General features: G+C 37.8%; 1 protein-coding gene across 1 annotated transcript; it reads left to right on the top strand.

Annotated features, from left to right (window-relative positions):
• Nucleotides 1-1,124: 1,124 nt before the first annotated feature.
• On the top strand, nt 1,125-8,748 carry LOC149834733 (uncharacterized). Its single transcript, XM_090010282.1, has 13 exons — nt 1,125-1,296; nt 2,106-2,271; nt 2,761-2,841; nt 2,927-3,009; nt 3,099-3,214; nt 3,656-3,772; nt 3,901-4,013; nt 4,115-4,397; nt 7,829-7,909; nt 8,004-8,054; nt 8,151-8,228; nt 8,323-8,400; nt 8,501-8,748. Exons 1-13 carry the CDS (start codon nt 1,287-1,289, stop codon nt 8,543-8,545), a joined length of 1,302 nt encoding a protein of 433 aa, XP_089866408.1. The 5' UTR covers nt 1,125-1,286; the 3' UTR covers nt 8,546-8,748.
• Nucleotides 8,749-18,235: the final 9,487 nt, after the last annotated feature.

Raw genomic sequence — 18,235 nt, 5'->3', positions numbered from 1 at the left:
CCCCCTTTTCTTTTTTCCCCCGCTGGGTAGCTTCGCCGGGGGCGTCGCCGGACAGGGGAGCCGATCGCCGTCGCCGTCGCCGTCGGCCTTGTCGGTTGGTCGCCGGTGGTGACAGCCAACCCCGGCGGCGGTGTCGCCATCGGCGATAGATCTGTAAAAAAAAATCATCCTTAACGGTGGCACGGGGTGTCGCTGGTGAACGTTACCTTGTGTTGGGTGCATGTTCAAAACTCAATGGTATAGTTTGTATATCTGGTAGGGGTTTGCCTATAAAAAAAAAAAAATCAATAGGTTTTACTTCTTTTCAGTGAATTTAGTAACTCCGGAACCGTACCCACTTTTTACAATTTAAATAATATCGGATAAATCATGGCCGGATCCATATCCAGCACGTTTGTGTCAAACGTGGCGGGTAGCACGCCGTAGCCAAACCAGCAGCGCACGCTATCCTAATTCAGTGGGAGGGGGGAAGATAAAGGAAGACAACAAAATTTTGAAAATAAGGTGAAAGACGTTGGCTTATATGAGTGAATAAGAAAATATCGCGATAATTTGGCCCAGGTTTCAAGTATAAGCGAAATTTATCATATTTTGGCTTCTTAGATGATGCCAACCAACAAGAATCAAAACGTTGAACCATTCATTTTCAAGCCGCACGCTGGAACCAACTATACTACATTATAATATTATGAGTCTATGACATAAAATAAATGGATATCCCAAAATTAAAGAGCTTGGTGCGAATTGGAGGTTCAACTTCAACCAAACCCGATCCATTTGCACACCCCATAAATTCACCACGGTTCTCCCGTTTTCACCCTCGAGTCCAACCAGGGGAATGTGCCACGTGGCTACATCTAAAAGCCCTCCTCTGGATTCGGCGGAGCGCTGAAGATTTTTCACCGCCTCAAGATTTGGCGGTTAAATTCTGTTTTTACTTTTTTCAGTTGACGGATAAAACCCCAAATCTGTTTAGGGTGTGACTGCGAGGTTTTTTGTTATAGGAGGTTGGTAAGTCTTTGGTTGGTTGGTTGGTTGGTTGACCTTGCCCTCCCTCTCTTTCCTCTTGGCCTCCGTTTGTTTGGCATATAAAAATCGGGAAAACCCTCGTCTTGTTCTTCCTTAGATCGCGATTTCTGGATGGCCGCCGGTGTTCCTCTCCGCTTGGGATCGCAGAAGAATATGTTTTTTTGCTTCTTCTTTTCGCGTTTTAGAGCTCGTTTTCCGAACAAGCAGAGGGATTACATTTAGAAGGAAACAGGAAATAGGAGGAGACGTCATAAGAGATGGGAAAAGGTGAGCTCTCTCTCTCTCTCTCTCTCTCTCTCTTAGATTCAAGATTTTGAGAAATAGAGGATTTTCTGAGTCTGGATGGGCTTTGTTTCCCCTCTTTTTGATGTAAATATGGTCAATTTATTTTTCTTGCGTTTGGTGATATCAAGTAGAGAAGCTGAGAATTTTTCTCAGCTGAGGAGCGGATTTTTTTTCCATGAAATTCTTCGGGTAGAATAACAAGTTTCTTGTTTTTTTCCTAGTTAGGCTGATGAACGTATTCTTATTCGTTTTTTTGTCTGGTTGAGTTTGAGGAGATAAATCGATGGTAGTTGGGTTTTTAATGATTTTTTGCTTATTCTTTTAATGGAAAATTTAGAGATGAATATTTTTGTTTTTTTTCCTTTAATTTGCTTTCCTAAAATATTTCGGATTTTTGTTTGTGTGTTTTTTTTATTTTGGAATATGATGAGATGAAGCAAAGAAATTTAGGGCTTCTTTTAATAGCTTCATTTTTTTGTTTTTTTTTTTTCACCTTATCCGATTAGCGCCTTGTTGGAGGTCCCTATTCTTATATTTTTTTTTCAATGTTGATTTATGAGTTTCGGTATTTTCTTTTGGAATTTGGATATGAATCTTGGGATGGAAGTAGTTTGTAGAGGTTTTTGGTATCTTTGTGTGTTTGGTTGATAACAAAATGGAATTGATAAAAGGAAAAAAGGAGAATCTCTCTCTCTCTCTTGATGAATTTGTTCATCATCTTGGTTCTGAAGATGGTGCATGGAACCTTTTCTGATTGATGGAGGAAATGGTTATTCTCTACTATTTAACAGGAAAGAGCCAGCGCCGGGCTGCTGCATTCTTTGTTAGCGACGATGAGACCCTCAGTACAGTTTCAACTATGGAGTCGTCTGAGCTTTCGTTGGCGCTGGAAGTCGACGAGGTTCACAGCGAGACGGTTGATCTCGACAATTACTTGGATTCCCTCTATGAGAAGAGGTATGCAGTTGCCCTTTTCTTTTGGTCTTTCCTAATTCTTCAAGTCATCCAATAGTCTGAACGATCGAGGGTTCATAATTTTCAGTAGACCGGGTTCTTTCTGCTCTTGCTGTAGATAGGGAAACGTTCACTAATTCAATAGGAAGACCTGTTATTTAAAAAACTTCTTTGGAAAGAATTTAATTGCCTTTGATAAATACGTATGTTGGTTTTGTATCAGTTTGTTCAGGAACTTGTAATTTCTGATAACACTGGTGTTGCTTGTATCAAAACCCAACGAAAAAGTTGCCCCCTATTATTGCATTACTAAATGTTAGCTGAAATGAGAGCGATACTGTTTTGCAAAATGACTGGAGCTTGTCTGGGTCATTAGCTTTAAGCTTGTAGTTCTCTTGTATTAAGGATTTTTCAACTTTGTAATTCTATGGCTGTTGATTGTGATGCTTCTGTTTTTTATTTGATCTTCAAGAAATATATGCATCATTGTAGGTTATCAACCAGGGAAGCTGGATTAAATGGTCTGTGTAAGGAATTCATGAGTGGAGTATATGTCGACTTTGCGACAAGCAAGTAAGATTTTAAACTTTCAATATTAAAATTTTTACTACCTAGGTCATTCATTTGTTCATCGCTGTTCTTATATTTTCTTATACAGGGGTGAGACTGTGCTCCATCAATGTGTTTCTATCCTCAGAAGAGGATCTGCTTCTGAGATTGCCTTGGCTGCACGTGTGTTGGGTAAGAATAAGTACAAGTCTTGCTTATGCTATGGCATTTGCTCAGAAAAAAATGTAGGATGATTTATGAACAGCCATTGTCCTCTGCAGGCTTGCTTATTATTACAGTTGGAGAAGGTGAAATGGCTTCCAAAATTTACAGTGAATCAAGTTTGCATTTATCCCGTATTGCTAAACAAGGCTCAAATGTTGCTAGCCGTGTCTCGGTATGTATGTTTCTTAGGATTCTTTGTTCATATAAGACATGCTTTTATAAATTTTCATTTTCTTCCATATGATTTGGAGATGGGTCTGGCATGGGCCAGACGATGGACCAATCAGAAAGAAATGTCAGACGCAACCAGGCCTGGCCTGGTTCTGCTGGGCTTTCTCCCCAAACTTGGCTATTCATGTGTAATATCATCCTGGTTTGGGTTGGCCCGGCAGCTCCCGCTGAGGCACAACCTGAGCCTGCACCCATTTTCATGTAATACCAGGTCTTTGCCTGGGAAATTTAGGCTTGGGCCCAAGTTTTTATCTCAGGATTGGTCCATTCCTGGGCTGGATATCCACAAGTCGTTGGGATACCCTGCCCAATGTCCACATTAATTTGGATCCTTGTATTCTTGTCATTCCATGTGTAATTTGTAGTGATCATATTATTTCAGGCATTGAAGTCCCTTGCTATTATGACCTTTGTTGTGGGAAGTGATGAAGATACAGATAATACACTGGATGTTCTCTGGCAAGTTGGTTTCTATAATAAAGTTCTACATGCGGATAAGGTGAATATGGATGCTTCCTGCACATTTTGTACTTGTATTAGTACATGAACATATGATTAACAAAGTTGAATATGTTCAGAAGTTTTCACTTATAAGTTTTATGAAGTTTTTGCACTGTACTGTTGCAGGCCTCTGGAATCACTGAACCCAACCATGAAGTTAGGGCAGCTGCAGTAACATCATGGGCATTTCTTTTAACAACAGCAACTGCAGAACAAATTGATTCTTTTTGCCTGGAAGGGTAAACATTGAATTCTATTTGGTATTTGTTTCTCAGCTTTATACGGGTATCATACATTGTGGTTATTGATTTAATGACATCATCTATAAATTTTGATGTAGATTCTCTGCTTTACTCCATCTCTTGAATATGGAAGAACGAACAGTGCGGCTTGCTGCTGGGGAAGGTGTTGTCATAATTTTTGAAAGGGGAAGTATGAATGCATGCGAGTTTGATGATAAAGAGCCCGTTGAGTACATCAGTGGGAACTTATCAAGAAATGCCTATGAAGATGTTATAAGTCAGATGAAGGTTCTCTCTATTGAAGCTGGTGGAAAGGGAACATCAAAGAAAGAACTAGGTAGTCAGCGGAGTTTTTTCTATGATGTCCTAGCTTACATTCAGGTGCCCCTCTCTCTCTCAAATGTTTCTGTCCATCTGTTCCTGTGTAGGCTGTTTGATATTTTCAACTGGAGATCTTGATTTACCTCTAATTTTATACATAGAGAGTCATGCAATCCTGCATTTACTGGTCTTAGTTTTTGGCAGGACACAAGGAGCCACATAGTTTTTAATTGTAATGATATTATACGAGCATGGTATCCAGCATGTAGGTCTTTTAGACATTGGCAGAACTCAGGGACCAATGGTAATGATAGCCACCATGCAATGTGAAGACTGAATTTCTTTTATTTTTTCAAAATGATAACCACTGTGTTGTGTGAACACTGAATTGCTTTAGTTTTTAATTGTGATCATAACCACCATATTAATTTATCTGAATTGCTTTCTTCAAACTTGTCTGTATTGGTTGCATGCGCCAACCATAGGAACTTCTGCAATTATCTGTTTTGAATCACTAATAGGATAGGTTTGACTCAAAACAAAAAAAAGGTCCTTGGACTATTTGCTTGTAAGGAAGACCCTTGGGCTCACCAAAAACGTCCTCAAACTGCCAGCTTATAAAAAGCATGTTTTGCTACAACAACAACAACAACAACTACGCCTTCATCCCAAAACAATTGGGGTCAGCGATATGAACCAAAAAGAAATTCATTTTGGGTCTTCCACATGAATCCTTTTCCTCCAATCATTTCTATCCAACGCCATGTCCTCGGTGAGGTTCAAAGCATTCATATCCTTTCCTATCATCTCCATCCAAGTCTTCCTAGGCCTACCCCGACCTCTTTTAACTAATATATTTTCCCATTTCTCCAACCTTCTAACTGGAGCATCATTAGGCCTTCGCCGAATATGTCCAAACCACCGTAAACGATTCTCTCGCATCTTATTTTCAATGGGTGCAACACCTACCTTCTTACGTATCTCTTCGTTCTGAATCTTATCTTTTATTGTATTTCCACACATCCATCTAAGCATCCGCATCTCAGCTACACTCATTTTTTGAATATGATGTCTCTTGGCAGCCCAACATTCCGTACCATATAGTAAAGCGGGTTTAATAGTCGTCCTATAAAACTTTCTCTTCAACCGCAATGGCATTCTACGATCGCACAGCACTCCAGTAGCACTTTTCCATTTCATCCACCCAACCTTTATCCTATGATTTACATCTCCATCAATTTCTCTATACTTTTGAATGATGGATCCCAAATATTTGAAATAATCATTCACCGGTATATCTTGCTCACCAAGCTTCACTACACTCCCATCACTACTTCGTTGCTTACTAAACCGACATTCCATATATTCAGTCTTACTCTTACTCAACTTAAAACCTCTAGCTTCCAATGTCTGTCTCCATAATTCTAACTTAGCATTAACCCCAGCTCTAGACTCATCAATCAAAACAATATCATCAGCAAACAACATACACCACTGTACATTTTCTTGAATTGATCTCGTAAGTTCATCCATCACTATCGCAAATAGGAAAGGGCTTAAAGCAGATCCTTGATGTAACCCAACCGTTATCGGAAAATTGGTTGTCACCCCTCCACAAGTGCGGACATTGGTTACTACTCCTTCATACATATCTTTAATTATACTAATGTACTTGAGAGAAACACCTTTCTTCATCATTGTCCACCAGAGAACGTCCCTAGGTACTCTATCGTATGCCTTCTCTAAATCAATAAAAACCATATGCAAATCTTTGTTCATCTCTCTATATCTTTCAATAAGTTGTCTAAGAAGATGTATAGCTTCCATAGTTGATCTTCCAGGCATAAAACCAAATTGATTCTCCGATATCATGACAACCTTCCTCAACCTAGACTCAATCACCCTCTCACAAAGTTTCATAGTATGACTCATGAGTTTTATACCACGATAGTTTGTGCAATCTTGTATATCACCCTTATTCTTATATAAAGGCACCAAAGTACTCTTCCTCCACTCATTAGGCATCTTATTTGTTCGCCAAATCAAGTTAAAAAGATTTGTCAACCATTCTAAACCTTTCTCTCCCAAGCATTTCCAAGCCTCGATAGGTATAGCATCTGGGCCAACTGCCCTTCTTGATTTCATTTTCTTCAAAGCCTCTGCAATTTCTTTCTTTTGAATCTTGCGCATGAAGTCACGATTTATCTCATGAAAAGGAATGGAGAAGTCTCCAAGATCTTGAGCATGACTATCATTAAATAGCTTATCAAAATAATCTTTCCATCTCTCCTTAATCTCCTCATCTTTGACTAAAACCCTTTGCGTTTCATCTTTGATACATCTAACCATACCCAAATCCTTCGATTTCCTAACTCTCATCTTTGCAAGCCTATAAATATCCTTCTCGCCTTCTTTGGTATCCAACTTGTCATAAACCTCCTTATATACCTTAGCCCTCGCGTTTCGAACAACTTTTTTAGCTTCCTTCTTTGCTATCATATACTTCTCCAAATTCTCATTATCACGACTCTTACTTAGATTTCTATAACACTCTCTTTTAACCTTAATAGCTAATTTGACATCCTCGTTCCACCATGATGTATCCTTACCTAGTGGTGCACCGTCTTTAGACTCACCCAATACCTCCTTAGCTACTTTTCTCATACCACCCGCTATCTTATTCCACATTGATTCTGAATCCTCCTCGAGACACCAATCAACTTCCTTAACTACCTGCTCTACAAAAAGCATGTTTTGCTATTTTGAAAAAACATTGATTGTTAGGATAGGAAAGACCCTGACCTAACAAGAGAGGTAAGGTTTGGAAAGAAGGTCAAGGCAAATCAAATCTCATCTATGGCTATGAAAGGGACAATTGGAAATCCTCGAGTCATCCCTTCTTTTCAGGAGGAAGGCGATTGATAGACTTTCCTGAAGCACTTTCTTTAAGCAATGCCTCAACTCTTCATGTTTGTTCTATAGTCTATTTCTATCAATTTATCAATTTTTCTCAAGGAATACCTGATACATTACATACACCATGCGTGCATGTGTCAATACACAGACACACACACCACAACACACGCACATTGCTAGTGCATCTTCAGAAGTTGAAAGAAAATTGTTAGCTAGTTTGCTTCATTTTGATGCTATGTAAATTTACACTTATGGAACCTACGTTATCTAGACTGTAGGTCATAATTACACCTGACTGTAGCTATACTTCTCCATTTTCCTTTTAACCTCGCGCAACAAACCAATCTGTTCTGCTAGTCTTGATATTCTTTGTATATATGATCTATTATCTTCTATGTTTCTTCATGATGATGCCTCTTAACACCCAAAGGTGTGCAACAGAAGAATTATATCATCCTACTTTGATTGTGATGCTATTATGATGCTAGTCAGACCACTAGCTGCTTTACATCGACTCTTTGGAACCTCTTCTAATTGATCGTCCAAGTAATTTTTCATGTACGCTGCTCTTACAGGATGGTGTAGGACCAGATGTGGCTGTCAAATTGAGCAACTATGACTGTTTGAAGGTTACCTCCTGGATGCAGTCTGTACAGGTATACTTTGTTTGTTCAATAACCCATAGTATTGGCAATCTTGGTAATGATTGCTGCAATGTATTGACAAACCTGCACTTTTTAATGAATGTAGATGAGCATGTTTAGAAGTTTCCTTGGGGGTGGCTTTCAGGCACACTTGCTGGTAAGTCTCCTTTTATGTTTGTGGCTCTTGTTTATTTCTTTTCGAGTTTCCCTTGCATCTTGCAAATGTAACGGAGGAAAATACATCACTTTTCAGGGCAATGCATTTTTGCATGATGTTTTCGACTTTAAACCGAAACAGAGTAAGAAACTGGTGTTATCAACAAAGGAGAAGGTAAAATGCTCATTAACCTTAGCAAAACGCATACAAATTTTACTTAATTTCTAGTCACCAACTCTTTTAGTGTGTTGGATGAATGCGAATACAGAGGATGTACTTGTCACCAAATTCGGTTGTTAATAAGGCAAGGACGCAAGAGTTGAACAAGCGAAGATCAAATGCTCGGGTAACTCTCTCTCTCTCTCTCTCTCTCTCTCTCTCTCTCTCTCTCTCTTTGCGAGTGTGTGTGATTAGTAATTGTTCTGAAAGGAAGTGTTTTGAAACAGGTCGGTAACTATGGGCACTTCAGCATCAGCGTGGGTGACTATTAGCTGCACTTGTTAATTGTAGCTAGCTATTGGAACTTTTTATTGGTGGGGATTTGCTAGTGTTCAAACATTTGTTGCAGAGGCCAAAATGTAGGTGCTTGATTGGCCGATGCCGGCATGTGAATACACTGTAAATAATCGAGTAATTGGAACTTCAGGGTGACCGATTTCTATTTCACAGTACAATTGTTAATGAAAATGTTGTCTGCATATGCTTTTTGGTCTTCTCCAAGTATATCACAAGACCTTTTCTCAAGTTGGACTTCAACTAATAAGTGCTCTCTTTTACCCTTTTTGTTTCTTCTCTTTGATCTTTTCATACTTTGGAACATTACAATGCTGCCCAAACAGTCAAAATCCATGGTTTTTTATTTCGAAAGGCAAGCTGGGGTTTGGCCCCTACCAGTTATACAACGATACCATTGGGATTTGAACCGTGCACTGGCTGCTCCTACCAGACAAGCGGAGCCCCCCTTGGTCAAACCCATGGTTATAGAAGGCAGTGTGTTTTCTTGTATTGTTCTTTGAAGATTCTTCACGTTATTGTACTCATCTGGTTGGGGGAACTTGTGAATGCTACCAAGTTGATGGATGTCAAGAGTTTGAAACCTCACAAGGGGTGTCTCTTGCAACAAGCTTGAAACTTGATGTACTTCTTGGTGGCTGTCACAAAGATACGTTGACACACGAGGATGCATGATACAGATTCGGCTTGAAAGTTTCATTTTTTTTTTTTTGAAAAATAAGACATGAGGACACGAAATATTTTAATCCATAAAAAACTAATTTTTGATATTTGAATATTAAAATGATTTTTTTATTGAAATAATACTTAACATCATTTAAAAATATTAAAATGATATTAAAATATTGGCCACACATTTCTGAGCCTGTGCCTACATGTCAGAACTTGCCCGTGTGTCATGGGGGACACGCACTGTGACATAGCTTGGTGGGTGGAGGGACCTCAAGGGTTACCACTTACCAATATGTAACGGGTGATGAAGGGGTTTTCCTTGTCTTAGCCCCTCCCACAACCCTCCGCCCAAATACGTAACGGGTGATGGAGGGGTTTTCCTTGTCTTAGCCCCCTCCCAAAGATCAAAGAAAAAAGGAAAAAGGATTTGCTGGACTCACTCAAGCTGGCTGCTTGCAGTCCATAGTTTTTGGATCTAAGGTGATTTCGTTAGTATCCTTCTACCCTACTTGTGCTCTATATAACAAGTATTTATATAAAAATAAAACTCTAATCTTACTTTTGAATCTTTAATAGATTCAATATTTGAATACAAAGATCCAAAAACTCTAAAACTCTAAAATCGATCTAAATAGACTCGGGTCTCCTACTTTGCTCCTGCATCATTCTCCCCGGGTTGGAGAAGACTTTCCCTCAAGTTTGGATCCTGCTTGTGCTTTTTTCAATCTCATTCTACCTTGTGGGTTATGGGCCCACAATATGAAATCACATCTTTATTCTGCACCACAAACTGAATAGACTAAGCAGGATCTACTCTAATATGTATCTTAAAACTTGAAACATTCTTTTTGAACCATTTATAGTCACCGACTGTCACTTTTTGAAGATCTGGATAAAATTGATCGAATAGATCTAAAGCTGGTATGATCCAATCTAAAGTAGTCCACGAACAAACAATTTGAATCTCTGGCTCCATCATCCCATGTTCTACATGCTACTGATGTTACACCCTATGCATGCTCGAGTTCTGGGCCTAGCTTGGTTTAGGTGAACTTTAGGTCTGAATAGGAGGTGATGAATGAACTGGTTCTTTTGAGACTAAGTCAAATGGACTCGGATTTAATTTCATGATAGGGTTATTAGATATAGGGCTATGAGGGTCCAATATAGATTTAGAAAGATTCAACAAAATAGATTTCGACTCATTACATGATTTTGGATCCAAATATTCTTTAATTGTATATAGGCTTGGGATGTGCTTTAATTAGTTTTGGGTACTTTTTGGGTCAAAAGGGTAATGGACCCACAAAACATACCTGCATTATTTGCTTCAACTTGATCCATGTAGGATTGCTATCCCCTCTCCTTATACGAGCAAGTTGCATGTTCGTGAACAACTTTCTAGCCTCCTGACACAATGCAAGCCTGGTTAGGAGTGCTTTTCGTTACTCAAGGATTTGGTTTTCCTTGAAGATCTGCTTCATTTCTTGAATCCAATCAAAGATTATTTTTGGATCGCAGCAACCTGTGAACTTTGAAATACAGAACTCTTCACTATATTCAGCATGCAATACTCTAGCCATTGCATTGGGGTTTTTCATGAATGTTTAGGTTATGGGGCTTGTGTAACTTTTGGATGCTTGGTTAAGGTCTGGGTTTGGTCCTGTTGTAGATCTTGGATTAGGCTAGGGTTTGGATATGTAGGAGAATAAGTTGGGATATGATCTGGTTGGTTTGGATATGGATTTGGGTTATTTTGGAATCTTGAGGCATATTGGATAGGTGTATGTGGGTTTTGGAGTTGATTTGGATCTAAAACGAGCTTTGGCTTCAGATTTGGGTCCATATAAGAGTTTAAATGGGTTAAAGAGGCTTGGAACCTGGTTTTGGAACTCTGAACCAGTTTTAAAAACTGAATTAGAGTAGCTAAGGTGGGTTTGTGGCTTAATAGGAAGAGAGAACTAGTTTGTGGTGAAACATCATGAGGGTTCTTCTTAGAGTGAAAGAAATGGCAGAAGTTAGGGTTTTCAAGCCCTTCCTCCACCAACAACTTGGGTCAACCATAGGCAGGGCCACTAGCCAACGGCCGAGCATCCGGCTAGTCTGGCATGATCAAAGAGTCAAAGACCATCATTCGATGAGAACCCCATCGACCATAAGTTCGTCGGTGTTGGCTGAGTAGAGGAAAAGTACAAAAATAAAGAAGATGAGTTGCGGTAGTGAATAATGAATCAATAGTGTTTGGTTAGGCATGTCACCGATTTGGGGTGGCCGACGACCACAGTTTGGTAGACTCTGATAGTGGGCGGGGGTTGTTGGGTAGATGGTGGTGGTTAGGGATGGAGACGAAAGAAAAGGGGATGAAGAAGACTCGAGTGAAGAGGTAGCAATCAACCAAGTATGATGCCGGTTAAAGGTGGTCTGCGACCACTGACCAACAGAGGCCTGACCCTCATGGTTATCAGTTAGGTGAGACAAAGAGGAGGCTAGGTTAAGGATTGGGTACCCTTACTCTCTCATTGCCTATGACAAGCTATTAGCAGGATCAACGACTAGCGAACTAAGGTGTTGTCGGGCGTGCTCCACTTTCGTATCCATCAGTTGAGAGAGAAAGTAGGAGAAAGGGGGATAAGAAACAAGAAAATTGTGTGGAGCAGGGGTTCCCGAAGAGGTTAACAAGGGTTGTGATGGTAGTGGAGATGAATATACCTAGGTCGTTACTGGTTGTTGTAATGATGAATTAGATGACCATATGGTATGGCCAGTTGTGTTGGTCATCATGGGTGAATGATGAGATAGGTCATACAACCATGCAACACTGCTTGTTGTTTACCATGATTGTCGTTGATTTAAGTAGTCGTGAAACATATGATCGATTGATGTGCTCCTGGGGTTGCACTTAACGAATTTGAAAATCTGATAAGATCGTCACTCGAATAGAATCAAGGCGATGATCTCTTGCTCTGATACCAATTTAATATAAACCAATGGAGCTAAATTTATGAGGGGTTGCTCTGATACCAAATTAATGTAAACTGAGATGGCTTAATTTATGAGGGAGTGCTCTGATACCACTTTGATGTAAATTGAGAGGGCCTGATTTAATTACAAGAAAACTATATTACAACACTCCTACATACAAAAACTAAGAAAAATAGAAAATATTAAAATAAATTGTATAAACTCAATAAAAATAAGATTTTTCATTTATCCAACTCTGAACTCCCTCCCTATATAACAAGTATTTATAGAAAAATAAAACCTTAATCTTACTTTTGAATCTTGAATATATCTAATATTCAAATATAAAGATCTAAAAACTCAAAAATCTAAAATGGATCCTTATAGACCCGAGTCTTCTATTTTTTCGTTGCATCATAGCTTCATTCATAAGGTACAACAAGGATACTGGAATATTGTTGGAGATTCAACTCACTGGTGTAGGGATCATAAAAAATTAATTAAACCTAAATAATAATTAAAAAATAAAAAAAAAAGTAATCAAAGATATAAACAGACTGGTTCCAGAATGAAAGTTTTATGACTTTTGGTTGTTCTGACCTGATTTAGATCTGACTTTTCTATGCATTAAGCTAACTAGATTTGATTCATTTGCATCCCTATAACTAACAAATAAACATGTCACAAAGGTGTCGTATGGTGTAAGTTTTATAAATGATATTTTTAAAAGGATATTTTTAATAAAACTTTTGTGCAAACCGAACACCAAATAATAAAAACTGGTTCACAGTAATGGTGAGATATGTGTCAAACTTAGGGAACAGGAACAAAATCTAAGTATTCTAGACATTTTCACATATTTATTGCCTTAAAATAAAAAAAAAGTAAAATATAACAAGCAAGTGCCAAAACCTATTATAAAATATTCGAGTAGAAAAGAAATTAATACAACCCAATTAAAAGTGGAGTAAGGCCCTACTTAACTAAAAGAAAAGAAAAACGTAAAGGAAAATGCATCTACTCGCGAACCACGAACCTTTTATGCGGGTCTCAGAAATCTTGGTACGTCCACCTCCATGCCAACCACTTAACCTTGCTTCTCGCTCATGGCAGCCACCTACACAAACAAAAAAATATGCAAACAAAACAAAGACTACACACGACTATGTTAGTGAAAAAAATACAGAGATGAGAGCATTAAATATAAAATAAAAGAACAAAAAATCTAAACACAAATCCCAATGTGATTTTGTTGGTTTTTGAACTAAAATAGAGTGTCTTATATTCCAGGACATGACACCAACTGAAAAGTTTACAAAACAATACTTAAAAACTACAAAAAATGACAATTTTGCCCTACGCGATTTAGAGAATCGTCTGTTCTGGATAGATTCTCGTAAAATAGCAAGACAGGAAAGTAAATGGTGTCGGATCCTAATAAAATTTTGTAAAAATATTCTTGACACACTAAAAAATCCAACGCAATTTACGGAATTGAAAAACTCTACAGAAAGTTACATAAAATGACAATGACAAAAAGAAAAACATAAAACCAATAAACCAAAAAATTCTAGACAAAATTCAGGAAAATAGTGTGACAGTCCTTAAAATGGATTTAGATCTTGACAAAATTTTCTAGAAATATTCTAGACTCGTTCAAAAACCTAACTCAATTTATGGATTTAAAAAATACGTTCGAAATCTCTAGATACGCACAAAACAATATCAGAAAAAAAAAACTAAAATCTAACGATTATACATCTTGCGATGACTTAACACATGCTCTTAATATCTTTCTAAAAAAAATTAAATTCTAACTAATGAACTAAACAAAAATAAAATTTATTAATCTGCTAAATATCATAAAAAATAAGAAAATGTCGAAAATAAAAGAGAGCTCCTACAATGCAACCGGCGGCTAGTATTGAACGATGGCCGAATCTAGCCGTTGATCTTTTTTTTTCTCCAAAAAAATCACAAAGAAAAAATTGGCATATGCTGAAAGAATAAAAGTAATTAAATCTAATCTAATCAATATAGAAAAATAACAGAAATAAAAAAATCTAGATCTAACGATAGAAGGGGAAAGAAAAGAAAATATTGAACCGTCTGATCTGGCATCTTCTAACAGATTGGGTTGAGGAAAGAGCGAGTTGTGTCCTCGTGAAGTATGCAGACGCCCTCCAGAGTTGCTTCTCACGCTGATCCTACAAAAAAATGAAAGAAAATAGAGAAGAAGGAGGAGGAGAAAAAGAAAAAAAAAAGAAAATAAAGAAGAAGAAGAAGAAGGCATTGGGAAGAAGAGATGGAGAGAGGGGAAAAGGAAGAGGGGGGCGTGGTGTAGAGAGGGCCAAAACTGTTCTTCATGACCCTCTAGATACTATTTATATTAATTTTTTAGGTTAAAACAAAATTTACTAAAAACTAACCTAAGTTAAAATTAATTCAAACTAACACCTAATTCTATCCTAATTTACACAAATAAGGGTGGTGCCTAGGAGAAGGGATATTTTTGAAAATTTATTAATTAACCACAATGAATTTGAGTTAAGTAAATAGTTAATCATGTGTGGATCAGATCTAAGATCCATAAGAAGACATTTTGGATCGGATCTGAAACAGATTCTTTTTAAATTCGATCCAAAACTATAAAACAACTATAACTTTGTCATTTTAGCTCCAATTTGGACGAAATTCAAACCATGACTCCTTGACACCTGAAATACCATAAACATGGGTATCAAAACAATAATGGACACATAAATGCATGAATTTAATAGAAAATATGAATGCATTTTCATGCATTATCAAATTATCACATGCTTATTGTTTGCTAAGAGAAAGCAAAACCTACATGCAAAACAAAAGCAATAATGCAAAACTAATATACAATATCTAACTCACTTTTGTCGGAATCACGTTTGTATTTAGCGTGTGCAACAAGCCCTTTAAACCCCTGGGTTACCCTGGTGGACAAGTGCGGTCTCTTGAAGGTTCCAGTGATGATACCCACAAACATCTTTGTCATGCATAATTATACAATTTTCAAAAATATTAGGCAATTAGAGCTTTTTTCAACAAGTATATTTTATGAATTCACATTCTTTTTCATTTTTCAAATCAGCTACGCCTCCACGATAGAAAAAATTTCTATCTATTTCTTTAGAATTCAAGATTGGCTATGCTTTATTCTTAGAGAAACTTGCCTACTCATGTCATCATCTGCTATCATTACACGAATGCTTTTGCACAGTTTTGCACGAAATTTTTGAAAGCAATGTTTTTTCTTTAAGCTCTTATTATATTTTTTTAGCACTATGTCAATTTTTGGATTTTGTGACCCCTATAATGAGCTTTAGGCCAGTGACTCTCAGGCTAGATGACCTTAGGGCACTAGACACAGAGTGTCTCTCAGATTTAATCACTCGAGTCACTACACCGTAGATTTTTATAGCTACTTGTAGTTTTTTCTTCATGTCGTTTGCAATGTCTCCACTGATCGAGCTTTCTAATGGATCCATGTAGCGAGCTTTGGGTCAGTGGCTTCCAAGCCAAATGACTTTAAGGCATCAGGTGTAAAACACCCCTCAAACTTAATTACTCAAATCCAAAAGGCTTCATGTGTTGTCTAGATAGGAAGTTTTGATAGTTCTAGCTGCCCTATTCGCGTGAGCACATATACTTCAACTTGTGTCTGAACCCAGCTACTAAGGATCTTATTTGCATGAGTGCAGTCACTTCAACTTGTGCCCTAGCTCAGCTATTAAAGACGAAACAACTACGAGAATCAAAATACTACATGTGTGCTCTTTCTTTTTTTTACTTTTTAACATTGCTCATTTTCAAAAAATATCAACGCATCTACATCTGTATAAATCAAAGTAGAATCTAACAATTATAAACAAATATTTTCTTTAAAAGCCATATAAATAACTTATTCATCTAAATCCATTTCAAAAAAAAATCTACATAGGGCTTAAAAATCATTTCAAAATGACAAAGATATGCAAAAATAATCATATATTGTTAAAAATTGTTTAAAAAATGCCTAATTTTATGAGTTTTAATAAAACTAATACATGGATAGAAAAAAAAATGAGGTATGCATCATACCCTCCTCCCATGCTTAAATGAAACTATATGAATGAATGAGTGCACATAAAGAACAACATGAAAGGAGAAAAAGAGAGATACAACCTGATATTTATGTTGAAACTTGCTTGATAAGATGTCTCGTTCTGCACTACCATGCGTATGCTGGGCTCCTCAATGTCCTGTATTCTATAAAAAAAAAACTCATACATATTGAAGCACATCAAATCATAATGTATGCATGACTCTACCCTAATTTTATCTAAATCAAACCAAAATCAGAAAAATCATCTTATCTACCATGAGTTGCATCTCATGCAACGCTAAGTTTTAAGTCTTCAGTCAGACTCAGAAACTACTAGCCCTCACGGTCAATAAGTTTGATGGACTCAATGTCTTGTCCCTCTCCAAGGTCCAAAATATAGGGCTTCAGCCTTTGCCCCTTCACTTTGAAAAGCCCGCCCATTTTGGGGTCCATTAAAGTAACTACACCATGAGAAAATACAATATGGACCACAAATGGGCCATCCCATCTAGACCTAAGCTTCCTTGAGAATAATTGCAACCATGCATTAAACAACCAAACCTTCTGCCCAAGCATGAACTCCTTTCTAAGGATATGCTTGTTATGGAAGGCCTTAGTTCGTGCTTTGTAAATTTTGGCATTGTCATATGCCTCGCTGCGAAGCTCTTCAAGCTCACTCAATTATAATTTATGCTCTTTGCTAGCCTGGGCTAAATCAAAATTGAATGACTTGATCACAAAATAGGTCCTATACTCCAACTCAACAGGGAGATGACATGCCTTTCCAAAGATTAGGCGCTACGGAGACATGCCAATCAGAGTCTTGTAGGCGGTCATATATGCCCATAAAGCATCATCAAGGCATTGGGAGTCCTTATGGTCTGGCTTGATCGTCTTCTCCTAGATCCTCTTGATCTCTCTGTTGGAGACCTCAACTTGACCATTGGTCTGTGGGTGATAAGGGGTGGCTATCTTGTATTATACCAAGTACTTCTTCAGAAGATAAGCAACCTGCACATTCTTGAAGTGCTTTCCCCCATCATTTATTATGGCGCGTGGCATTCCGGACCGACTAAAGATGTTGTGCTTGATAAAATTAAGCACTACCTTATAATCATTGGTTTAGGTAGCCACTGCCTCCACCCACTTGGAGACATAATCCACCGCAACAAGGATGTAAACAAAACCATACGATGGTGGAAACAGACCCATAAATTGATCCCTCAAACATCAAAGATCTTGACAATAGGGGAATCATGTCCCTCCTGGACATGTTCCCCGTCTGTTGACAACACAAACATCTGAATAGGCCACGCCGAATGCATCGGCAGGGTTCGATTTGCAAAAAAGAACCTAAAAAAATCTTGAGTCATACCAACAAACATAATATATTGGAATGTATTCCTCCTAACTGTCCATAAAATGTGGATAGTTTTGATTTTCAATGTTCCAAGCTATGTTTGGTAAATCTAACCCCACAGATGGGTTTAACATGATTCATTTGCTAGGAATCCTAATCAGATGATTAAAAGGTGATTTCCACTAAACTAACCATGTATGTCACATTTAGAAAGTCAGATTTCAAAAAAATTGTCAAAAAATAATAAAAAATTGAGACTATCCACACTCTCCTACCATTAGGAGGAACCGATCTCTTTCTCTCTCGAATTATATATATATATATATATATATGCTTGACCTAGGCCAAACCTTGACTAAGCGAAAGTCTAGGCTCACCACTAGAGAGAGAGAGAGATTGGTGTGTGTGTGTGTGCTTGGGTTTATATAAGCCTTAGCCCCTCAAGGCTCATAAAAGCCTTAAATCTCAAACCATTAGCCAGTATGGGCCTGAGCTGGCCAAACAGTCAGCCATAAAGGCTCAAACAACTAGTCATTACCATAAATGCCTATGAAAGGG

This window comes from Nuphar pumila, chromosome 6 (assembly GCF_984573655.1).
Source record: "Nuphar pumila chromosome 6, dmNupPumi1.hap1.1, whole genome shotgun sequence".
Classification (NCBI taxonomy): domain Eukaryota; kingdom Viridiplantae; phylum Streptophyta; class Magnoliopsida; order Nymphaeales; family Nymphaeaceae; genus Nuphar; species Nuphar pumila.
The sequence above is the reverse complement of the archived record's forward strand: the minus strand, read 5'-3'. Positions and strand labels throughout refer to the sequence as shown.

What these genes read in the sequence shown, in the direction of transcription:
- LOC149834733 (XM_090010282.1), top strand. An exon ending in AAGTTCTACATGCGGATAAG is followed by an intron (nt 3,773 to 3,900) that starts GTGAATATGGAT and finishes GTACTGTTGCAG; the next exon opens with GCCTCTGGAATCACTGAACC. An exon ending in ATGTCCTAGCTTACATTCAG is followed by an intron (nt 4,398 to 7,828) that starts GTGCCCCTCTCT and finishes CTGCTCTTACAG; the next exon opens with GATGGTGTAGGACCAGATGT.